Source organism: Poecilia latipinna, unplaced genomic scaffold (assembly GCF_001443285.1).
Source record: "Poecilia latipinna isolate Pla-1442-1.1 unplaced genomic scaffold, P_latipinna-1.0 Scaffold446, whole genome shotgun sequence".
NCBI lineage: Eukaryota > Metazoa > Chordata > Actinopteri > Cyprinodontiformes > Poeciliidae > Poecilia > Poecilia latipinna.
In genome coordinates this window covers 174,411-200,772 of record NW_015113062.1, presented here as the reverse complement: position 1 = coordinate 200,772, position 26,362 = coordinate 174,411, and the positions used below count along the sequence as shown (strand labels likewise).

Sequence of the window (26,362 nt, the reverse complement as noted above, 5' to 3'; positions counted from 1 at the left end):
ACACTATATGTGAGGTCAATGTAGTTTTACCAAAATGAGTGAACCATCATGGGTTTGTACTGGACACTGCTTTTGATGGCAATAGTCAGCGATACTTAAGGTGCTCAGACTTGTGAATCCACAACACATTCCTGTCTATGAAATGAGCTGATATGAGTTTGTTACCGTAGCTTCTGAGAGGAGTTTCTATTTACGCAGATGTGTTCAGCATATAGGAAGTGTCATGAGCAAAATAGGATAGCAAATGTGTGTGTGTGTGTGTGTGTGTGTGTGTGTGTATCAAACCGAGCATCAGGGTGTTGGGGACAGTTTAATAATGGTGTTGCTCAAGCTTGTGTGGGATTAGTTGGGCTGTTATAGCTATTGAAGCTTACATAATTATGTTTGCATTGATTTATATCTGTGTATAGGGGTGTAATGTGGAGTGTATCTGTTTAACAGCATTCATTCTTTATTGTTGTACCACAGTAACAAGTCTGAATTAGCAGTTCTGAATTTTTAGCTCCTCCTAACACACACAAGTGCTTGTTATGAAATGATTTTATAGATTTATAGCTTTTATGAACTGGAGAAAGAATCTTTTTTTTTTTTTTTTGGTCTTTGACCTGCTGATCAGTGGTCAGAGCTAATGAAGAAACATTTGGCTGACTGGTTTGATGTTTTGGCTGCAGAATTTAAATAGAGTGTCCATACTGGGAAGGTTTTAAAATCAAAATAAAATATTTGGGATTGCTCTATAATTATTTATCATGCAGAATATGCTTCATTGATCTATGTTTTTTAAGTGCAACCTTCAGAAGCTTTAAGACTGTTTGGAAGATGGTCACTCTGTTCTCGCATCTATTCTGTTAAAATGGCAAACTTTACAACAAACGTAAAAAATCCACCTTTAACCTGTTACAGTATGTAAAATTATAAATATTTTGGGTTTTGCTAATTTTTTTTTTTTAGTTGTGTTGGGCCACAGTTGTTAGTACTTTTATAACACAGCAAGAAGGACCAAATTCCAAATCCCACCTATGACTTTTCTATGTAGAGTTTTCCTTTAGGTATTTTTTAAGCTATGACTCCACATCACCCTAAATTATGTGTATTTGGCTAACTGGCCACTCTAAATTTGAGCACTAACCGTCATGTCTGAATGTATTGTGCCTCTTTGTTGCATTGTGTCTTATGATGTGTTCAGGATGTATCCTTTATTTTACAGATTGATTGCAGATGATAGACATCCGCCACCTTGTGATCCTGCAAATAAGCCAGGTTTAGAAAAGGATGAATAATTTTTATTTTCCTTTCACAACTTTAATCCTTCTATTAATATTTTAGTTAAAACATTTTTTCAACAGTTCACTGAAATTCATTAAGCAATAATGCCCAGCTGTCTTACCAGCCAACTTATAAGTGGCTAAAGCTTAGAACTCTATATTAGTATTAGTTTGAAAAAAACAAACAAAAAAAACAGCACACCTGTTTTACTTTTTGGGTTTTAACATTTAAATAATGGAAATGATTTATATTACTAACAATAAATCAAAGTGAAAAAGTTGACTGGTTCAATGAAAATAATCCAGTAATGGTGTCACTGTAATAATCTTGCGCTCCTGTCTAAAAAAATGATCAGATTTTTTTGGGGATTTTGTTCTGTGTTTCTAATTCACATCACAGGACCCTGGGGGTCACAGTCATGATTGAAAGCCTTGTCTTCTAAAGACGTTACTCTTGCTGTGACAGGTGTCTCCAGGGTCAGTCTGCAAACTGAACAGCTATAACTCTGTCTGGGCAAGGAGAAACATACACAAAACTGTGTGTGTGTGTGTGTGTGTGTGTGTTAAATGGTTTGAGTAATGTGTACTTTCTCTGGGTGAACGGACAATTTTTGGTAATTGTTCTAAAGTAATCTTGCCCCTGAGAGTTATCCACATTGTGTCACTTCTTAAGCACGAAGCTCCATCTGTTCTCCTGAGGATTCATGAAATAGATAAACACACATTTGTGGAAAATAGTGAAGAGAAAGGATGCATATTCTTTTTTCCACATAAAGATCTGAAAAGTATACAATTGATTTGTATTCAGCTTCTCTTAGTTTATATTTTGTAGAGACTGAGATTTTTATTTGTCTTTGTCAAAATGGCGTAAGTTAAGACTGAGTTGAGAGTATACATAAGTATACATATATACATACAAGTATACATTTTTCAACTTTTGCCACCGATTATTAATCAGTTTTAGCTCAGGACTTTGACTGAACCATTCTAACACAAGAATATTCCTGGATATAAGCCAAATTATTATGTCTGACTTTCTTCTTCTGACTCCTCCATCAAGTCAGCTTTAAAGTTTACGACTACTAGTTATCCTGCCAACAGGATCTAACTGAGCTCTGGATCTGTGCAGCTCCTCTAGAGTTACCATTGGTCTCTTTGCTTCTTCTCTGCATAATCCCTTCCTTTACCTATTATCTTTTGGCAAGTTTTTACAGGCGTATCACCCATTCCATTTTCGGATGACAGCATTGGTTGTTCTTTCAAAGAGCTTTAATACGTTTGTAAGACACTGCTTTCCTTCGGCTACAATAACAGGCAGCAATTATTGATTATTTGGACTCTATTTGCATGTCTTCAGGCTAAGTTTGCCGGTGAGGGAACCCTGGTTTCAGTTGGACAAATCTGTTTCTCAGCTGACAGCTGTGACATTTCCCTCAGAATGCCAAAGGCTCCCCCACGTCCAGCTGAGGGATGACCCAGTCGAGGGGTTAAAGACGGAGGGAACAAATCGATACAGATAAACACTGAGGTCTTGACTGATAAGCTGCAGGATGTCTTTTAGCTTAACTATGAACAAATATACACAAGATGCAAGAGTCACAAGAGCAACCAAACACACACGCACGCTGTGGTTTAATACATCTTAATTTGCTTCATTATTGTCAACATCATTCAAAGTCCATCTCAAACACAAAGTAGACATCTTTCCTGCAGACCCATAAATAAACCAATTTGATCATTTGGCTGGATGGCCTTCCTTGAGCTCGTTTTGAAACCGCCCTGCAGGGATGAACCACACGTGTGCGTGTATGTGTTGCTGCTGTGGCATTTACTATATCCCTTTGACAGCCAAGGCAGAATAGGAGTCACAGCTTGTTTGCTGGGTAACAGGCTAACAAATAAGCCTCTCAGGGGCAGTAGAGACATGAAGTAAAGGATTGGCTCTGTGCCTCGCGCCTTCCCATCACTTCACATCATTTTCTTTACCTCCGTTTCTCTTTTCCTACGTTTCAGCTGGGCTTTCTGTTCTGTTCCTACTCTCGTCTTGTTTTAAGATAATACACTTTTTCTCTGAAAAAAAAGTACTGTTTTTTGGGGTTTTTTTTTACCCCAGACAAAGGCAAACATACACCTAATGGCTCGTCTTCTTGTGTCGCCGAGTGAGGCAACGGCGTACATGCACGAAAACACGACGCATATCAACGGCTAATACAGCAAGTGAAGTGCTGGCTGTCAGATCTTCTTTACACGCTGCCTGAACAAACCAGAGAGCTGCTGCCGGAGCTGGAAGGTGTTTTACAGGTCCACGATGGAGATGTTACCCTCATGTACTTTGCTTTAGATTACTCTTGTAACCCATCTGTGTAAAATAAAAAGGTAGGACTTAGTGTTGATTTTTGAGTGGAAAAGGTACTTTGAGTACAGAATTTATGTTTTGATATTGGAAATCCCCCCAAAAATCAGATAATTTAACTCAAAACTAAAGAAGTAGATGCTGCTACTTGAAAAATGAGTAGATGTGTAGTTTTTTCTATCAAGTTCTAGTTTCACTTATCTAGGTAAGAGTTGTTCTAAAATAGAAACTGGCAGACAAAAAAATGAGTTCACTCATTAAAGGAGTCACACAGTGATTCTGTTCTGATGTATAGGCTCTGCACCAAACTGCACTGTGAAATCATAGTTCTTTGGCTTCTGTCACTTTCTTTTCTGCTCTCCTTCATCTCTGCAGCTATCCAAACATCCTCAGTGTTTTACAACCACTTTAAAACTCACTTTAACTACTCAACAAAATACACCCAACTTTTAAAAAATAGACTTCCTTTACTATATTGACAAAGTACATCCTGTTTCTTTCTTGTCTCTTAATCTGTCTGTGTGTTTTTTTTTTGTTTGTTTGTTTTTTTATCCAAATGGGATGTTGGCACAACACTCAGATCTGTCTGCACCAGCAAAGGTGTTTTATAAGATCGGGCTGAATCTGAACCTAAGACGACTGGCAACAAACCTGCAGACTGACTTTTGTGTGTTACCCTGAACGCAACACTGCACATCGTAGCTGAGCTAAACTTAGACTGGATTTGCATATATATGTTAGATTTATATATGACAAACTCCAAGAAGGGCTTTGACTGGATTGATAGGATAAGTTGTTCGTTAACATATCAACAGCCCAGAAGAAGAATGGAATCAAGTGAACTATTTGCACTCAAAGCAATGATGTGTGGATGACCTTGGAGTGATGTCTCACACCTATCAATGAATACACAATAAGCTGTAACAAGCAGATACAGCTTATTGTTTCTACTTACATGTTGGTCTTCTGTACTGAGATCAACAGTACAGTAGACACATATCACAACATTTGTTGTTATGCGTAGGATTTAAGGAAAGACATTGGAGGATGTGGAAGTTTTTATACACCTTGTCATCAATAGATGGATGCCGATGTGAAGAATGGAGCCAGAAAGGCAACAAAAACATTCATCCAAATAAAGGAAATCTTCAACCTTGAAGGATTTGTCACCAGGAGCAAAAGTTTTACAGTTTTATTTGAACACCGACATGAACTATACTCTCCTTTTTTTTGAGCATTTATTTGCAGTACAATTGTCAAAGCCATAAAGAGAGTGCAAACCTTTACAACTGTTTGAAAAATAAGATGAGGAACACTGACCTTTCCCGCTGAAACAGCTAAGTGTGAAAGAAGATACCCTTAAGAGAAGCTGACGATGGATCAGCCACGCTCTGCTGATGAGATTTGGAGGCAGATGTCAAAGTCTGAGCTGAACCAGCCGGAAAGAAAGACACAGAATACAGATGGCTGAGGATCACTGGTCAGCGGTCTTTGCTCCAAGGAGCCAGCAGGTGATTTTAATAAGTGTAGTAAAGTAGATAGTTGATGTTGTCATTTGTAATAAGAACATAAGAGGTGATCATCAAAACCCCCCAGTGTGGACTTGGCTCTGAGGTCTTTCCAGGTTATTTGCTACATTCATTAAAAAGTGTTCTTCATTGTGAATCCAATTAGGACTAACTCAGCAAGAGAGAGAATCTGAATCTAAGTGTCTCTCCCTGGAAGTTTGTCGTAGTCTGAATTTAGACATTAGAGATTTTCTGTTTTCAGATAATTTGGGACAATATTTGTGTCAACACTCTGTCCATTGCCTTTATGGGAATGGATGATATTTACAAATATGTTTTTAGCTGATATATTTACATTATTTCAGGTGAAGATTAATAACTTTAAGAAGACAGAGAGAGGTTTTGGAGCCAGTCTTCAACATGATAGCTTGACTTGATTATACACATGCACTGAATGTCACTTATCTGGAATTGCCTAGATAGATAGAGAGATATTGGTGCAACATCTTTCAAATAGATGTGCATCTAACTTTAAACCCTACATGGTTGTTATTGTATCAACAAAGGCTCCATGATATTAGAAAATCTAATCTGTACTTCTTATTCTGAACATTATTGTCTTTTGTGTCTAGTGTGAGCTTTGTTGCCCTGTCCTACTGGCTAAATGTTGCATTTGCTACTAAAATACTACTTGAAAACTTGTAAAATATAGTAATCAACAATTAGTGCACTCCAAACATTAAATGAATGAATTTATATGAATATAGCAATGGCTACTCTTGATACTCTTGATTTTGTAGTCTTTGTATCAGCATTGTTACACTGTGCTGAACATGATGGAAACTAGATTTGGTAGCTCTAAAATCTAAGGAAACTTCTAAATGATTTGCTTCCTCTGTCAATAAGTTATAGACCCTTTTTTGTGCTTATGATCTCAGTATTTTAAACTCAGAATGTTCGATTTTTTTCATTTTGTTTTGTTGCCATGTTTTAGAGACCGTCTACTCTTAGAAATCAATCAGCCTTAGAAAACCCATAATTGTGCCATTCAAGGGTCAACAGCAAATCTATAGAGAGTTTGTGACATTTATTGTTTTTATGGGCCCAAAATATATCAAGATTACATTTCCTCACAGACTTTTCAAAGTTACAGTTTTTCTAGTCAGGCGAAGTGAACCAAGCAAACATGAGTTAATGGAAATGTTTTGCATTAAACAAAAACATGGTTTGTCTCAAACACAAACTGTTTGTAAAAATGTAAATACCAACTTTGACCTTATAGATAACTGTGTTGTGAAACTTTAACCTGAGTAACAGCTAAATGTGATTAAAGTCGGATGCCCTTCCTCCTGTCCTGAAGCTACACTTGACAACATGCCACATGCACAATAAGCATGGTATGTTATTTCAGAAAAAGCTTACAGTCTGAGATACTTAAATCACAACCATGACTGTGCTGTAATCAGTATTCTCACTGATTACTGACAGAATTTACCCTCTTGTGCTTATGTGCCATATTCGTTAGGCGACACAGTTACCACATTTGCCTTTTTGTGTTCTTGTCCATTCGCAAAAACCATCAAATGTCCGCTGCTTACCTTTCAGAAAGCGTCATAGTACCTTTTGAGGCTGCAAATAAAGGGAAGATGCAGTGGCAAGTGGGGAGGATGATGTGAAAGTGAGTCAAAGCAAGCAGATGGTGCACCCTCATGTCTGCTGCCATCTATCTTCCCAGAGTCAGAGTTCACCCTCTCTGCTGCGGCTCAGAATCCTCCGAGCGTCGCCCTATCTGTTTATACAGAGGCTAATAGGACGCCCGGTCTTCATCCCCGTACGGCACCTCGGCATAATGGAATACTGGAACATAATGCCGCTCCAGTCAAACACTCAACTGAGGCCTTCAAATTGCCTCCAATCCCCTTAACAAATCTGCAGAGGCTATGAATAATTTGAGGGCCTGCTCATCTCTTCTGTCTTCTGTTCTTCACTTCTCCTCCTCCTCTTCAGATTAAACCTGAATCAGATAGCTTTTTTTTTTTTTTTTTTTTTTTTTTTTTAATTACTAAGTCTCAGACAATTTACCAGACTGATCTAGTTCAGCTTCAAAGATCTTAAGAAGAAGTAACATTTGGAAGAAGTACCCAGGATGAATACAGAGTAAAATGCTGACTGCCTGAGTGGAGGCAAAAGTAGACCTGTTGTCACAGTAACACATTTTGATAAATCGTCCCAGAAGTTATTGTGATTATGATAATATTGTCGTCTTGAGGCTATTTTCAGGTAATGTGATGATAATGGTGTAATAATGCAAGAACACATTCTCAAAGATCGGTAAACTATAAAGTCTAATGAAGATTTAAAACTGAATTTTGAAGACATTTTAAGTATTCAAAATTAATAAAACAACAAAAACAACAAATAAAATGAATTATGGAGTCTGTGCAAACAAAGTCATCCTTCAAATAAAAGGGCTAATTGAGACCAAAGCACCAGACTGAAGACTGTAGTTATCAAGTTTTTGGTAGAAAAGAGAAAAACGATAAATAATGCAAATGGAAATTACTGAGCTTGTTTTAATTTATCATGTGATTTACTGATTTGTTGCTTATTGTAATAGACCTTAGAAAAAAATCTTTTCACTTTATTTCTCCTATTTTTGCTCACTTTTAATTACCAAGTAATCAAATAATTTTTCAAATACAAGCTGCGGATTTCAGATGCAGAAATGAGATCTAGAGCCTGTTGAAGGAGTTTTTGTCTGGATTCGACCTAAAGAGGAGTGGAACCTTTGTGCTGCATGGGGCCATTTTCCCTGCAGTGTGTGCCTCAGTTTACCTCGCGGAGCTGTTTGTTTTAGAAATACTTGAGCTGTGTCAGTCGGGGCTTCTAAAACCCTGCTATTAGGAACAGACACACTTGCAATTATTCCGTTAGCGTGAAAGGACTGGCTGATTGTCGATGATTGGCTGGATCACAACCTGATGACAAAGGAACTCGCAGATCCACACGCAGACATTTAAATAATATGCTGAAATCAGCCACGCCGTGCGGGGGTGGGCGTTTGTGTGTTTGTGCGGGCGCCTCGTCGCGAACATGCTCATGTGGGTGTGAAGGCAGGAATGTTCAAGTGCCGTTGTGATGGAGGGACAATTTTAGCACCGTCACAAAAGCTGGAGTCAGCGTGCGAGCCCAGGATTATAGATTACCTTCTGTTGCGAAAGAGTCGCCTTTTGCTTCTAGTGAGCTGCCTTTTTAAGGTCCAGATCTACCTCGAACCACGTGTTGCTTTCTGTAGGTGTCTCTCCCAGTCTTCTTTGTGGGTTTTTAATACTTTTGTTGTGTCTTCAGACGTCACAGGCAGCATATCTCCCATTTCCCGGCAACATGACATTTTACTTACAGCTCTGAGTCCCTGCAGCGGTTATGCAAGCACAGCTTCCCACACAGAAACACATTTATATACTTCAATTATATATGCATCCTTCCAGAGTGGTGGAGGATGACAGCTCCATTAGCTTGTGGTTTAAATGCATGTATTTACTCAATCTGCAAAGAGCCAAGTCAGTATTGCTGAACTGGTTCAGGACTTAATTTTTGGAAACTTTGCAGTTTTTTTTAAATGGATAACTTATAGATTGCATAAAACCAACAAATGAATTGAATTTGTAGATGGTTTGGAACAGTTGAGTTTGCAAGATTTTAAGAATCACAGGAAAAGGGAAAATGTTGACTCAAAGTAAAGTGGAGTGATAAGTTTCAAATTCTTAATTATATCTCACTTACTTGTGAAGGCATAGTAACATAGCAACAAGACTTTAGAAAGACAGTGTTTAGTGATTTTAGACAGAACATGTCTAATCATTGCGTATCAATGGAGATGTTGAAAAGTGAGAAAAAAAACCTGCTTTTTCTCAGTGAGCAAAGTAGAAAACTGATAGCTTCACAAAAGTGGCATCTGGATTGAGTGATTGCGTTTATTTATTGTCTAAACACCTCAGAATGCCTTAAGAAAAGTTTTTAGTCATTTTACACAAGAACATGTCTAATCATTGTGTTTAGTTACAGCAAATTTGGTTTAAGTAAAGCTTTATCTTGGCGAGAGAAACAGAAAATGGACAACTTCACAAAACTGTTGTCTTCATTGAATGCTCAAGTTTATTGTCTAAACATCTCAAAATGGGTAAAAATAAAGTTTTTAGTGGGTTTAGACAAGAACATGTCTGACCATTGTGTTTAGAGTTACACAATGATCAGACATGATCATTGTGTAATGATTTAAAAATTAAAGTTTTTAAATCAGCTTAAATTTTTAAAATTTAAGTTGATTTTAAAAAGATGCTTTATCATTTTCAAGAATGGTAACAGCATAATAATGCAAGCACACATTCTCAAATGTTCTGTAGATTTTAAAGTCTTTTGATCTTTAACACTGGAACTAGAAGACATTTTAAATATCCTAAGTAAAAACAAAAGAACAGAAACAGCAGATAGTATTAATTACAAAGTGTCAACAGTGTAAGCAAAAATGTCCTTAAAAAAGGGGGGTATAGTTGAGAGCAAAGCCCCAGACTGAAGACTTTTGTCATCCAGTTTTTGCTAGAAAGAGAGAAACGATAAATCCTGCAAATCGAAAGTATTAACATTGTTTTAATTTATCATGAGTTTAATTGATTTATTGCTGTTCACATGAACTCCTACCATTAGGTTATTATTCGTCTTTCTCAGATGGTACCAACACTGGTCTGTAAAAAATTTCTGACTGACTTTCATTCTTTTTTGTTCCATTTATTGACTTGCAGAGCGAAGAGTGAAAATAATATTAAAACATATTCCTCTGAGTCCAATATAAGACCTGCACATATATCAGGCCGTCTCCTTGTCTTGTTCAATTTGATGAAATTGTATTTATAGCATACCAAATAATTTCAAAAGTAATGACATTAAATTAAACTTTACGTTGAAGATATGTGAAGTCTCAATTGTGCTATGAAGAAAAACCTTCCATTAAGCCACTATTTGATCCCAAGTTGGATAAAAAAACAAGTTTGCCTTTATATAAAAAGAATATGACTCAACCAGAGCCACTGTAGCTCTGTCTGACTTTAGTGTGGCTTTTAGGAGTTTCACCACTTTACCAGGTGCTGGGTTAATTGTTTTTACAATAATCTGGCTTTCTTAATTTCTAAAGACAATAACAGCCCAAACCCTGTTCTTGTTACACATAATATCAATATAATTTAAAAACAGACACTAATTGGATTCTTTTTTTTTATCAGTAAATTGAAGGTAATTTCTCTTTAGTGGGAGTCAATTTGAATATTGAACCTGACAAACAACACAAGCCCAATTTACCAGGACACTCATGCCAATTCAGAAACGGGTTGTGAAATTAAACGATGTTAGCATATGCTAAAGTAATGAGAATATTACAAGGAGGACTCTGTCTTTCTGTCCTTATTTATGAGATGTCTCTTAATTTGAAAAAAAGTAAAACTGTGTTACATTGAACAATAGTGGCACCACTTATGTTTTGTATTGAAGGGTTTTCCAGGTACATTGTGCCATTTTATAGCATAATCAAGTAACAAAATGAACTTCAGTTGTTATAAAAAATCCTGTATATATCCATAATGACTCAAAAATAAATGTTCCTTCCTGATTTAACATCTTGAAATTGGGTCTCCTGCTCTTTCTGAAACTTTGCCTTCAGGAAGTCATCACATCACTCCTCTTTAACCCTTTAATAACATTTTTAGCTGTAGTTTGCATAATGAGCTCAGCAGATGCACAGTCCCACCAGGTGTTTGCTAATTGCTGATGGCTAGTCTGAAGGTGTTAAGGGGGTGTAATTGCAGGTGGGGTCTCCTCTGTGAGGCAGAAGCTCAGAAACCTGGAACTTGCAGCTCTACCTTCGTCCTCGAAGGTAGAGCTAGGACTACTTAGACGTTTTACACAGCTAAAAGGTTGACATTGATATTAAAGAATTTCTCAAACATGCATGAAAAAAATCAAAGCAACACTCAATGTATGTTTTTGTCAAGGGAATATCATTGTAACATGATGTAAAGCTCAAAAAAAGTCAATTTTACATAATACTGCTCCTTTAATTTGCACTTTATGGGTTTATTATAAAGTGAACTAATGAAGGAAGACTTGAGGAACAAAAGTTAAAAAGGTCTTTCATTCGGGCTCAACAGCAGATTTTTTTTCCAGAGATCTGTCTGTGTTCATCTCTCTTTTAACTTCGATCGGTGGGGAGGCAGAGGACCTGCTCCACAGTCACAGCAATAAGAGTTTGCAAAATGAAGATCTCTGTATGCACCTCTCTGCTCCAACACGCTCCTCTCACTGAATCAGCAGACTCACGGCTAATCAGCCAATCCCGGTTGGATTCTGTCTAAGAGGCCTGATTGGCTGATTAACTAAGCTCATCAAGATGCCACCCGTAGCGGCCACAGGACGCACACAGCAACGAGGAGAAGGACAAACACACAGCCAGCGTTTTAGTGTGAACCCTGCGCTGTGTGTGTAATGCATGCATGAATTGGTTACTTGCTTTGTTTATGTAAAATGTTCTGAGTTCATGTTCACAACTTGTTTGAAGTTTAAAGTAAATTCTGGGTTTTAATGGTTGTAAAAAAAATAATAATAATAATAAAAAAGAAGAGGCATTTAGTTTGAGGCTGTGGTAACAACAACAATCAAATCCTAAATCTGAAAATATTTATTAATAAATCACCAAAGTTGGTTGTTGGGATGCTGAGGTTTTAGGATGAATGTAACTATGTAGCTATATTTCAGAATAATACCCGACTCTAAGATGTTTTAGATGTTTCTGTTGCTTAGGAAACTCTCTAATCAGACTCTGGGCCTGATGGTGATTGAATTCTGAGGTATTTTTGGGCCCAAGTAATAAATTAAAAGCCTCCTGATTAAGTTCTTTGTCTGTGTGAGGATGGAGGTGAGTCACGAGTCTTGTGAAATATTTAGTCCTATAGTCAAGTTTCTTTGTATAACACAGTTTAACGTGTTTTACACCATAAAAACATAAGAAAAAAAAACAATTATGAAACAAGCACTAAACATTGTATTTTGTCTAACACCATCATCAAAATCATTAAGCAAATATACATTGAACATGTTGCTCACTGTTCTAGTTATTATGAATCAAAGGGAACTATAAACAGGTGGGTTTTTAGCCTTGATTGTTTCGGCAGTTATGCTGTTTTCTGAAAGTTTGTTCCAGATTTGAGGTGGCAAGAAGCTGAATGCTGCTTCTCCATGTCTGGTTCTGGTTCTGGGGTTGCAGAAGAGAACCAGAACCAGGAGACTTGAGAGGACTGGAAGGTTGATGCAACAGCAGATCTTTAAAGGGGCAGTATTATGTATTTTCCAGGCACATAGTGCCAGTTTATAGCACATTTAAGTAGCTATGTTGCCTTCATTTGTTATGAAAATACTATACATATCAAATATGACTCAAAAGAAATTTGACTTTGTAAATTAACACCTACAAATTGGGCCTCTAACTCTTTAAAAACTCCTGCTCTTTCTGACAAATCTGTCTTCAGGAAGTCCTCACAATGTCGCACCACTATTAATCCTTTAACAACTTTTTCTTTTTTTTTTTTCTTTTTTTCTTTTTTACCAGCTTTTCACTGAGAAGTAGCTTCTATAATGAGCTTAGCAGATGCCCAGTTCCACCAGGTGTTTGCTAATTGCTTCTGGCTAGTCTGACGGAGCTGAATGGATTAGTCGCACGTGAGGCATTTTGTACAGCTGAATAGTTACGACAGGATCAAATGATTTCTCTTAATGAGTGCGTCAAGGCAACACTCATGTATGCTTTTGATGAAGGAATAACATTATAACATGATGAAAGTAGATTTTACACAATTCTGTCCTTTTAAAGCGTTGTGGTACTCTGCCATTCAACGATTTCTAAACTAAAGTTTTTTAAAGTCTATTCTTTAGTTATAGAATGATGTGGGTCTATAGTTTCACACATCATTCCTAACCAATCCCACCCCTGTGCTTTAAACTCGCTTCTGGCGACAGCATGTGCGTTGGAGGCAATCACTCAATGTAAAATGTCTGCTGTTGCCATGTTCATTATGCAGGACCTCCACTGTTCCCTCACTAATGCAACAACCTTTCCTACTTTCCTTGTTCCCAATCCATTATCACTCAGATGTTTTTTTTTTTTTTCTTCTTCTATGCAGAGCTCTGCAACGCATTGAGCCCAGCTCTGCTCTGAGGCAGATCAATGGCGATATTTATTTCATGTCCAATTATTGGGGCAGAGCCACAGAACACGGCGATTAAAGTAATCGTCGTCTCGCAGAGAAGCACACAGAAAACCGCATTAAAAGTGCAGCCTGCAGCTCGAAGCTTCGAGCACAGGCAATATGAGTACAAGTGCAGGGTTATAAGATTCCAATAGCGAAAGCTACAGGCATTACCAGGGGGCGAAGACCTGAGAAAGCTCAGAGAAATCCTGTTGCTCCGAGCACCATATTTTCTCCATTATATGTATTTTTTTTCCCCCCTTTTCTTCACCTGGTTTTCCCTCTGACTGCTCAAAGAAGCTAATTCATTGTGGAATCTTTAATAGATTTTCATACAAAAACATACTACAGATTACTGTGTAATTAAGCTTCTTTTATTCATTAACACACTACCTCTTTCTGATATTTCTGTTTCCTTACATAACGGAGCTGTGCTCCTCTTGGGAAGGCCAGGAAGCAAAGTATGGCAGGATCTATTCTTCTTGTGATGAATGTGTATGTTTTGCATTTTTGTATTGTCTAAAATAAATAGCTGTAATATTCTTTAGGGGATTCAGTTCATTCTTGTATTCTTTCTGATGCGACATTGCTCAAATATGAAGCAGATTTTCTTTTTTTTTACCTAATCTGAAACGTTTACCATCAATATTTGAAATTACACAGTTCCTTTCTCTGATTGGCTGTGCTAAGTACTAGAACTTCACATTTGTCCTCACTGATCTGAAAGTTTTCTGTCATCCATATTAAATTTAAAAGTTCATCAGCAGGTTCTGTGAGTCATCAGGTGACACTGCAATTGCTAGCAGTTTAATTTATTCTTGACAGATGAACTTTAAAAATGTTGCAGTTTATACTAATGGAACTCGAGCAATAGATGTTTTGGGGCATCTACAAGTTTGTTTAGAAAAAAATCAATCTAATGGTATTCGTCTATAAACACGAAAGAGTTCATGTAAAAAAAATTGTACTGCATTTATTTGTGTACATCAGCTAATATCAATTATACCAAAAATATTTCTCAGCAAACTTGATTCAACATGATTTGTCTTTTGATCAGTCTTTGTTTCTCCTGTGCAAGTTTAACAGTAAATAAATAAAATAAATGGAATTTCCATCAGCTAAATTAAGTCGGAGAAAACTGCTTTCTTTTTTTTTCTTTTCAGCCTGCAGTCATTTCTGCATTTAGTTTGTTTTTATTCAGTTTGCAGAATGTGGGTGTGAAGTTCTGACTTATTTAGTTGACTCTCTCCTCCTCGGTTATAGCAATAATTGGAGGGGAAAATAATGTAGTTTTATGTGCAGGTTTTGATTGTGATTTTTCTAGTTTTTCTACAGTAGCAAAACTCTTATATGTGGTTTTCCCCGGGCTTGATCATGCTGTCATTTCAACAATTTTATTTGAAGAATAATTACCAAATAGAAAAACAATATCCCTTCTAATAACGTGCCTTCTCTTTTCTCTCACCTTTGTTTCCTACAACAGATTTATTCCTGACAACTGAAGGTGGGAACTTTGAGACCTGGCTAAATAAGGTAACAAATGTTTATTATCTTACCTGATTTACAGATGTAGATAATTTTATGAGGCCCATTGACCCAGATGAATCTATCTAAAATAAACAGGGAAATGTGTAAACGCGTTGGTCTTATAGCTTTCAAGTAAAAACAATCAAAACTATTGCATATAAAGTGAAATAAGTTCATTGGTCGTGTCATGGGATTTCCTGGATTTCCTGGCACTGCTACCCAACTACTTGATATTCTAGGAGAGCAGGAAGGGGAGACCATGGCTCTTGGTTTTTGTCAGAGGGGCCTGTTTGAAATGCAGCAGGTTGATTCAGAAGCCCGACAGTACTTTATCTTATCACAGAGAGAGGGAATATGAAAAAGAAAAGAGAGGAAAGAAGGGCGTTGAAGCAGAGACAGAGCAAGGGTTTCTGCAAAATTAAAATGTTTGGGAGGAGGAAAGAAAATCAAGCAAGAGCAAAACAGAACAAACTTACCTCTCTGCTCTAAGACCAGATGTGTGATGGGTGGAATGAACAGTTTAAGTAATAAAAAAATAAAAATAAAAAAGGCATGAAAGAAGGGGAGTTTTCACTCATAGTTCTAGAATTTTAATGTTTTTTCAGATCAAACTTTTTTATACATTTTTCAGATATGTGAATGCAAATATTAATCTGCTAAGATGCTAAATTATATCAGAGAAGTTTTAAAAGTGTAATGTTGCAAAATAAGTGATGTCCTAGCATATTAGAGCATTCCAGGTATTAGTAAGTACAGAGTTCACATATGTTACTTAAACCCTGGATGTGTCATAATAAATGTTCTTTATAAAGACACCCAAGCATTCACTTTTCATTTATTATTTTTGCCTGGCAGTTTCCTTGCAGCTTATCTACATTTATATGGGCTCCTTAGGTCTTACTAGCAGCACTTTGAGCTCTTTACACATTTCAAATACTGCGTGTAATATCTAAGAGTGTAAAACAAATCTGTAAAAATCCATCTAGAATAGTAAAAGTTGACTGAGCAGCTTTCATTTACTGGAGACCCTAAATTCTGTTCTCATATCTGAGTCTGAGCCAATCTGAATTTTTTTGGACAGATGACATTTTCACATAATAAATGTCAGTGTGATAGCAAATCTAAATGGGCCTACTTTCCACTTTATTTCTGTCCAGGTCAGTAAATAAGTTAAATTAATTAACACATATCTGATTTTATTTGAGTTTAGTCTGAGTTTATTTGATTTAGTTTAGCAGAAAGGGAATTAGCTGAATGGTTGTTCTTAATAGACCAATGATTAAGCTAAAACAGCAGTTTATTAGTCAGTCTGGGCAAAATGTTTTTCCATTTGTGTTTATTCTGCATAAAAGAAACCATCTGAATCTTTTCTCATTTATGTAAAAGGTTCAGTTCCCTTGTCCGTCTATCCAGTGTGCCAAAGGATAACTTGCTCTGCAAATTGAAGCCTTTAAAATCAAGTGGAACAAAGTACTGAGCCCAGGTTTGGGTGCTAGACAAAGTGAGGGTACAGATTGATTTACAGATGAATGGGGCCTCTTCCTTATCCAAATAAATCCTCTTCACTTTATGAATGACCGCCATCTTATTCTCAACTTCTTCTCATTAAAAAAGCCAAATTGCTTCCTTTCATGCAAGCTTTCTCTGTGCTGTGTTGTGTTGCTTTTTTCTAATGACCCTCATCCTCAATGCACCAATTCATCACATACACCAACAAGCCCTAATATCAAAACACAAAAAAGCTGTTCTGGTTGCACACTCCTACGCTTGGGAAAATATAGTCAAACACGGAAGACCAGGCCATTTCCCAGCAAGCCATCAGCATTAGACCACTGTTAATCCCTTCATGTTGTTCAGCTGTATCTATCGGTCACAGGCCAGTAGACTCTCACTTGTTTTTTTTTTTTCTTCCACCACTTTTTTTTAATTAATCGCCTCGGTTTTTCTACCGCCTTAGTCTTATTCCATCACTGCCCGTTCCACTATTTTCTCATGATTACACAAGAGAGGAAAGTCACAGCAGTGGAAGTAAAGTAGGCGATATATAAAGAGACGCATCGGCCAGCGAGTTACCAAGCGGTGCCAAAGGTCAGGTCTGTGACATGATAGATTCAATTGGTGACACCGGAACAAACTGCGCTTTGCTGCACAAACATGTCAGCGTTCTGATTTTCAATTTTGTAATTTCACCATTTCACCAAGGAGAAAGAAAAAGCGGGGAAACGCATAAAATATTCATCTTAAACACAGAGTAGCGGAAGCAAGTTGCAAGAAATGTTTTGGGTTATATTTCAGGAGGAAAAAAAACACAAAACATTTTTTCATTGTTTCCCGTTTCCTTGCCAGTGGTTAGTGTAAATTTAATTCCTTGTGACAGTAAATAGACCAAGCTGTGCAGCCAGAGTATTCTTTAGTATCACATCAAAGAAAATAGCAAGGCAGCTTTTATATTATCCATCGCTGTATTTGAGCTGCCTTGGCATCATTATTTCGATCTTAAAAGCAACATGAAAGGATTTGTTTCACTGAGCTTACATGAACACATGCAGCCCATCAAGGGTTACCCTAATCCAATGATAATGACATTCTTATCATATCACCTATTAGCAAATACAGTGCTTTTACCAACACTTATTTAAAAATAGAATATATTTCCTCTTTGTTTTCAGATTTGAGCTATGTGTGTTCCTCTCTGAATGAAAGAGAAATGTATTTGGGGTAATTCAAACAGACGGCATCAGCAATTCTACAGCGTGTAATCCCTTAATCTTCACACATCAGTTAGCCGTCCTCAAACACGCTCAGTTTTTTAATCATGTTCAATTGCAATTAAGGAACCAGCACCAGTCAATCACACAGATGTCATCCCTGATACTCAAGTTGACACCATAAATCCATGAGTGACCAGAAACCCTGATTTACTTGCTGCAGAATATATTGTTTGTATGTCTGGTAAATATTAGTAAAAGTTAGAAAAATTGAATGATTTTGAAGAGTTATTTCTAGTAGTGGCATGTTGCTCCCACTTCTTGATATGAAAAATTATATGAAACCTTTTACTGTTAGGACTGTGTGAATGGGAACCTATGCATTCTCTATTAAAATGTTACTGCAGTGGACTGATAATGACATTGCTTAATTTCAAGCTACACTAGGCAGACACTCTGTCTGCACTGATGAAGATTTATTCACGTCCCTATGTTAAATGCTCAGAGGAAGTTGAATTGATAACTATTTTTAATTAATTTGACTCTCATTAAATACGAATGGACATTTCCTTCTGGAAATGTGGTAGTTTTGTACATTAAGTAGTGCTTATGCAATCATTACCTCTTATTCTTTTGTTATGGTGGAACTCTTTGTCTAACACACTCCAAGGAAAATTTAAGTAAAAAAAATAAAGTGCCACCATAATTGAACTTTGTCAGAATTCAGTGCATTCAACATGATGCGGAAGGTTAACTCAACAGCACACTTTAGTTTCTGCAAAGGCTAAAACTTAATTTCGCTTTGGAACTGTCATGATCTGTGTTTCTGTGTAGTTATTGTAAGGTTTTTATGTGTTCAGTTTCTGTCCTGTGAGTCTCTGTCTCTGCGTCTTCCCCTGTTGATTGATCCTAGCTGTGTCTCGTTCCTTGATCACCCTCCCAGTGTATTTAAACACATCTGTTGTCTTTGTCTCTTGTCGGGTCCTCGTTGTATGTAGCTTGTCGTCAGTAGTTCTCAGTCGAACTGTATAGTCCTGAGGCTACTTTGCTCCATGTTCAGTTTTTGTGCCAGTTGGTACCGGTATTTAGCTGTGTGCTTTTGTCTCTGCCGTGCTGCCTGATCTGGACGGTTTTTGAGCCACTTTCATCATTAAATTCATCATCATCTTCATCAGTACCTGGATCTCTGCGTTCATTCTCACCACCGCAAACTGTCACTTCATGACAGGAACTTGTTGCTAACTGTGGGGCAAACTCCTTAGTTTCTTCCTGATAAAAGAAACACAGTTTTGTATATTTCTAATCTATAAAGTAAGCATATTTCCACAATCAGTTAATGTTTGAGTGGAAAAGGTTGTATATCAAGTTTTTTGTGTATGCTAACCATTTGTACATGAGGTCTCAGGTCTGGTCCAGCTGAACCACATGATTTGGGTTTTAGATCATATCACTATGACATAAAAAACTGTATTACTAAGAATTTGGAAAGAACCTATTGGTCATGACAGCCAAATAGCTAACAGAATATCATGCATATCAATAAGGGATGTATCTGATGAGTTTTACCACCAATCTAAAAGAAACAAGCAATTTTTCCTCTGGTATCTCTGAACTGTACTTATTTACACAACTTTAATATAAAGGGGGAAAGCTTTGTGTAAAAAGCAGTACTCATGTCAGTTTTAAGATAAAATTTTCGAAGTGCTGAGAACATACACATTCATACAGACACTGACGCATACTGTCTATGTTCTGAAGTCCGTTAAAGAGATTCCCCACTGGTACAAGTATGCTAAGCTAGCAGTGACACAGCTTAGTAATAATAATAATGTTCTGTGTTCTTCAGCTGAACTGGACTTTGGTCAATGTCAAAGTGTTTTTTTACTGCTATGTTTTTCTGCCTTTGTATACACTTCCAGTGGTTTCCAGTATAGAAGGTATTTGTACTGCTTTTTTGACTCGTATTAAGAATTTATAGTTTCATTATTATTTTATTCATGGTGACTTTGACTCATCATACAAAGTAGGTGTTTTCATTTTCTCCAAAAACAAGCATGTCTTTACACAGAAACACAAACTTTATTTTTTAAGGACTTTTTTTTTTTTTTATAAAACTGATGACGTTTTCAAACTCAATATGTGGCCCATTAGGATTATCCTTCCTATAAGCGATGAGCAGTCATGCAAAAAACCCATTTAGATGTCAAAACATAGAATTACTAACTGACTCGAAAGAGGCAACATAAATCTAACGGGACAATTACTTTGGCAACACTAGTCATCAGTCTCCTAATCTTAATGTCTCAGGAGGGAGTTAGTGAGATGAGTCGTTTCTATAATGGATGGTTGAAATACTTTGCACCACACTTTTTAAGTATGCTCAACAGCAGTTTGTCACATTTCAAAACTACACTAAAACAATTCCATAAGTAGCAGTGAACTACGGCCTTAAAATCACATAAAAATGATTGAGATGACATTGTTGATGCATGTCACAGTACCAATGTTTCATCAGATGAACATTGGCCAAGTAGTCAATATTGTATTTGGTCAGATGAATAGATTGGAACAATAAATAATAAGATCAACACTTAATTTCACTCGTGTTTTTTTTTTTTTCTCACCTGATTTGAACAAATTTTTCACCAAAACTAACATTAAAAAGTACCAAAAAGTGCAAGATTTGGAGTATTTGGGTTTTCTTTGCAGTGGTATTGAATAGTGTAAGCTGCCACACCGATACATTTCTTATTCATAAAATTGTACAGTCCCTTCCATCTTTCTGTTGGTGCTGCAAATCTTTGGAAGATGATTAGATTGGCCCTTTGTGTTCCCAATTTGTTTCTCTCCCAAAGCCTAAGTAAAGTGAAAAAAGTTTTACAGAAATATATCATGAGTCATTCTTTCTGCTGCTCTGTATCTTTTTATAGTTTCCTGATTTATGGCACACCATGTTGAGATATTACATTTTTATAACTATATTTTGGCAAAAACAAACTAAGTCCAAGTTTCAGTGATTTGTATAAATCTTGGGGTGGGGGAAAGAAAGTGCTTTTGTGGTTTATAATTCATTGGCATTTTGGAATAACTACTTCATACACATTGAACATCCAAAAATGATATTTTATGGCGTTCATTTCAGTTTATGATCAAATTCGTCAGATTGAGTTTCCGTCTGATAGACTGTTTGTTCATGTTTGTTCCAAGACTTCCCTCTAAATTGCCTTTGTTGGCAATTTAATCCTTGTGGCATTGTGGAATTTCTCTCAGCACAGAAAATCAATACCATGGATGGTGCTTTGCATTATTATGTTGGTCTTCCTCTACTTTATTGCCAGGATCTGTCCAGTGTTGTTAAACAGACAAGCATTTATTGACCATGCTTTGTCTTTTCATCTCATGAAATACAATTTTGAGTTTTATTAACTGTAGTCAATATACTTTTATAAATATGAAGTGCTTATTACAAGTTATAGACTTTCATGGTCTTATTTTGATGGCCATAGCAACTTATGATTTTTGCTAGGGAGGTAAAAAGTGGAGCAGCATATTTCTTAAAGAGAAAATGCTGAATTGCTTTGTTTACATCTAGACAATAAAATGAGACTGGAGTTTGTTGCATTTTATTGGTTCATTTTGTACAACGCATTGCATCAAGTAAAACACACTCACACACACGTCTTTAGCCTGGACATTCCATCCCTATGCAGTTCTTCTCGATTCTCATCTCCCTTTAGCGCCCCTTCTGGAATTTCTCCCGCTGAGGTTGATTTCTGCAGTTGAGTTTCAACCGGGCCAATCAGCACACAAAGGGATGACTTTTGAACAATTATTTTTGTTTTCTGTGCTGCTTTAGAGCTGTTGTCTGCCAATGGTCATAGTTTGGCAGATGTTCAAAGAAAGTAAACAAAGCCATTCAGTCCATGTTGGCCTCACTTCCAAATATTGAGCAATTAAAATTGGAGCAAAAGAAATGTTTAAGACATTTAAATGCATTTCAAGCTTACAGCTTTAACAGTCATCTTGTTCGGCTCAGTAATTCTCTTTCCACACTGTGGGATGGTTGTCTACAGCGCACGCAATTTCCGGTAAACATAGCTTTGCTTCCTTCATGCTCTAGTTGGCACATTACATCCGTCACGACCAGATGTTAGCAGTTGGGTAAAAATAGTTTAAATCTTCAACAGAGTCTACACCTCTAGCAAGCAGCTGTTTTTTACCTGGTTAATCTTCTTACTATCTCTATCTCTTTGATAATGAATGTTCAGGTCTGTCTTAGTAAATCATTGTCTTTATCCCTCTTCCTGTCTCTGTTTCTGCCTTTGGTGGATTCTCTCATGAATCACCTAATGTTGCTATCAGCAGACCACATATATCCCTCAGTGCATGTGTGTGCATAAACACATTGCTTTTCCTACTTATCTAGTATCTAGCTTATCCTTTCTTCCAGAAACAGCTCAGAAAATTATGATGTTGTGAGAAAGTTCAAACTTTTTGTCACTTGTATCTTGCACAGATTCATTCCACGTAGAGTGGAATATTTCTGTGGTTCTGCTAAGGTGTAATGGAAGCCCAGGTTGCTTTAATAGCAGCCTTTATGTATGTCGTCTGCACTATTGGGTCTGGTGTCTTTCATTCTCCTCTTGACAATACCCTATTCATCTTTTATAATTCTCTCATTTTCTGAGAAACTGAATTATGAGTTTTCATTTTCTGTAAGCCCTAATCATCAAAACTGCATAAAGTAAAGGCTTGAAATATTTCACTCTATATATATAATACATCTATGCAATACCCAAGTTTCCCTTTTCTGAAATGAGTGACAAAAAATATTAGTTATTCAAGTTTGTTTTAGACGTACCTGTAAATTTAAAGCACATTTTTTTATTATTTCTGGAACTCTCATTTGTAACATTCATTTTTGCCTAAAACCAACAGAGTGTAGAGATCTTCAACATTTTGCTTCATTCACCGAAGCAAAATGTGTGACAGTGTTAATGAATTGCTGGGCCACTGTCCCTTTAACGCTGCTTTAACACAGGAAAATAAAGATATTCTCTGACCTTTGACACTGAAAGCCGAGCTGCCGTCTGTTATTAGGACATAAAAACAAAGTACAGTATGAGCCCCACAGCTATCACCTGCCATGGATATTGCACATATATACCAATGGTACAGTGTTTAAATATGTTCATAATTTTGCTATAAATATCCTCTGTGTTTCTCTTGGACTGTGTAAACCCTTGAAAAGGGAATATGTCTTTAGACTCTGCTGCTTCTGCCAGCAAATAGAAAATTGTAAATGTAAAAGTTCAGCCTATTTATCTGCCCGGCGGTCTTAGTAGATAAAAATAATTTTAAAAAAAATCTCGTAAAAGCGCACGCTTGGTCAGTATGACCCCACCAGACCCCACACAGGGTAAAAACCTTGCAGGGTCCAATTGACCCAGTCTTTTAATACTGTGGGAGGGTCAGAGGTCATGTGATTCTGACTTAAACTATTTATAAAACTTGGAACAATACCAAAAAATTACTAAAGGGAAAAAAATATATTTTTTTATGTTACGCATTTATTTTACAGCAGACAAAAAAATAAAGGCATACAATAAGTGAAACACTTTGTGCATGTTTGTAATTTGGATCATTTAAAATATTTTTCAACAGTGTGGGATCTCTTTTTATTCTGCAAGATCATTTCATTTTGATGCATTTCTTACAAGTGCAATATTAATTTAACTTTAGTTCTTTAATTGTGTGCAAAAGAAAAAAGGTAATGTTGCATTTAGAGACAAATGGGGAAAAAAGGCAGAGAAGGCTGTCGTATCTGTAGGGTTTCAGCACCTGCTATCAGATTTATGGATATGTGCCGGCTCTGCCTACTCCTAATTTTAATGCACAATTGTCATACTTATCCTTTTTTCCCCTCAAATGGTCCATTACAATGTCCCATAAGCCATTTTCTTTTGAAGGAAAAACATTTATGCTTCGGTGTGGTAATCATGATGCCTCTTCTCTGTCTGGCCCTATTGATCTACCGGGTCTGTGACTATAAAACAAAATTCAAGTAAAGCTGATTTATTTATGGCCACTAAACAATCGAGAGTACAGTTGAGCATTTGCAAAAATATATGAGCATTTATGAAGCTGCATAATTTTATTTTTCTCTCTTCTTTCCCTGTGTTGTTCTCCCAGGATGGGGCTTTCACCAAGGGGGAAGTCGTCTCAAGTCCAACAGAAACCATCGGGCAGTCCTCCTTTGTCGACTTTGGTAAGAATTAAAAAATTGCTTTTTTCCTTTCCTTGAGTCGAATGGTATTATTGATTTAAAGCAGAATCCTGATTATGATAATCTTGTGCTTTCTAATGCTTTTTTATTAAAACAAATCTTTCTGTATTTGAAGGAAAATCTACTTTTCAATTATTAGTTTAGCAGCATTATAGATACCAGGTAGGAAAAATTAACTGTCGAAATTGGCAGGTGTGAATATATAAAAAAAGGAATATTTTTTTCTAATATTGTATGTATTAAAAGCCAAAGTTAGCATGTGAACTGGGGCGTCTTTTTTTTTTTTTGTCTTCCCTCCCCCCATGTCTATCCAATAGTATATTTATGAGCATTGTTCTCTGAGTACCAAAAATAATAAGTGGAGCATTATGATATTCACTTTTAAAGGATGCATTTATGAATCAATATACTAAGCTACTAATGTTATATTAAGTGAGTGTAACTGTTTTTGCAATAAATGTTTTTTTTTCTTTATGATGTGGCTAATGGGGGCTCCAAATAAACAAACAAATGCTCCGCTTTATATACATAAAAAAATTATTTAGAATTTGCTTTGGGTTTATTTATAATTAGGAACATGCTTTCATTTTGTTTGTGAAAACATAAAAAATGTTTATGTTTTCACAAACGACTAGTTCACAACTAGTTCTGGCATTAGAACAGCTTAGTATGACATCGATTCAATTTAATTGACAACACATGCTGTGTCATGGCACTTCACAAAGAAAACATGAATGCTGCTTGATTGCGTATCATCTAATGCTTTGATTGAAATATGTTTTACATCTCTATAAAACATTAAAACAGCTGGATTGTTGTGGCTTGAGGGATGGACAGCAGTAGTAGTCATGATGCAAAGCAGCTACTTGCATCATGTTTCTAAAAATCTCTGCTTGTGCGGCTTACAAGAATGCATTACAATCCAAGTGATTAAAGACCTGCATCTTGGAAAAGTATATTTGTTTTTGTCAAAGGAAAAATGTGTCTGGATGTGGTCAAGTTGTGTCATTTTAGAAGGAAATCTTAGTTATGTGGAACAGAACAGAATAAGTAATAAATAAATAAATAATAATCCCTGGTCAGGTTGCCTTGGGGTCACAAATGTGTTTGCGACTTCTGTGTGACAGATCCATTTTTTTCTCTCTTCTTTTAGGCTTTTTAAGCTTCTGCATTTAAAGCCGCCTAGCTTCAAAGGATTCTAAATAAGACCTTATGGTCTCCCTAGCTTTGACAGTTTCACTGCAGCCTTCTCATCACGTAACATCCATTCTTCACACGCACACAAAAACCACACACTCTCACCCTTTACCCACGAGGCTTATCTCACACACACAGTTACAGGCACAGAGTCCCACACAAGACAAGCCCACAATCCCATATGGACCCAGATCTTTGTGAGGATCTTATCCCTTTAAACAATCTTGGCCAGTGAGATTCATTGTTAGGCTCAGCTTTACGTTTCTCCTCAGCAAATCTCCACTGGTTCACTAATCTCCAGGCTGCCTAAAGTGGCCCTTGGTCGTCCATCAGAGTGACCACACTGAGGACAGAAGAGGAGAACAACACTGGCTACTTAAGCTTGTCTCTAATGTGAAAAACAATAAAGTTAGGGAGACCAAAACAATATTAGGCAGGTGGTCGTAGTGTTCCGCCTGTTTAGTGTTAAACTTTCTTTCAGTTCAGTTCAACTGGCTGGGTTTTTTAAGATTTTGCTAAGTAAAAACTTTCACTTCATTTTTTTTACGGGGGGGGCGGGGGGGCCAGCGTTAAAATGAGTTTAATCATTTTTGCTTTTGTTTTCCCCACAGTAATAAAAACGACTTCCCCAAAGTCAGCATGCATCCAGCTGATTCCGCAGCATTGCTTCTGTCTGAGACAGTGTCAGACCTTGTTCACATTAATTCAGTAGTAACAGCAGGGGGCACCTAAATATCCACGGGCCAAATATCCCAGCATATTGACTCATGTAAGGCCTGGGTTTTTGTTTTTTTGGATTATAAATCTGCTGCTTCATGCTGACTGAGCATTTCTAGTTTTTATTTCTGAAAAAAAAAAAATAGCAAAGTCAGCAAGAGAAAGAACCTTCTTTTTTTTTAGTTTGGAACTGTGGAAATACTGTCCAATACAGCTGAATAAATAGGTAATGTATCGCCTGTGCTACTCATTATGACAATTAGTTGCTAAATATGTGGTAAGCCCTCTTAAATATTCTAATAAACTTAATTAGTTTATTGATATTTCACTCCTCTGTCTGCGCTGTTTGTTTAAAGTGCTGTCAATTGTTGAACGCTGTTTATTCAATATTCATTTAGTTCTTTGTTCTGCACATGCACATAAACACACAGCCGAACACACAGTAACAGTTTCATGCCGATAAACACATCTCTGCTGCCAAGATTAATCTTTTAATCTCACTGCAGCTCGGGG

The 26,362-nt window shown here is 36.7% G+C and overlaps 1 protein-coding gene across 1 annotated transcript in view; it reads left to right on the top strand.

The window, feature by feature from the left end:
- Positions 1-26,362, top strand: part of itfg1 (integrin alpha FG-GAP repeat containing 1) — a 181,951-nt gene that overhangs the window by 15,020 nt on the left and 140,569 nt on the right. The window contains exons 7-8 of the mRNA XM_015038579.1: positions 14,898-14,947; positions 23,842-23,917. Coding sequence (XP_014894065.1) covers positions 14,898-14,947; positions 23,842-23,917 — 126 coding nt within the window. The remainder of the gene's footprint in view (positions 1-14,897; positions 14,948-23,841; positions 23,918-26,362) is intronic.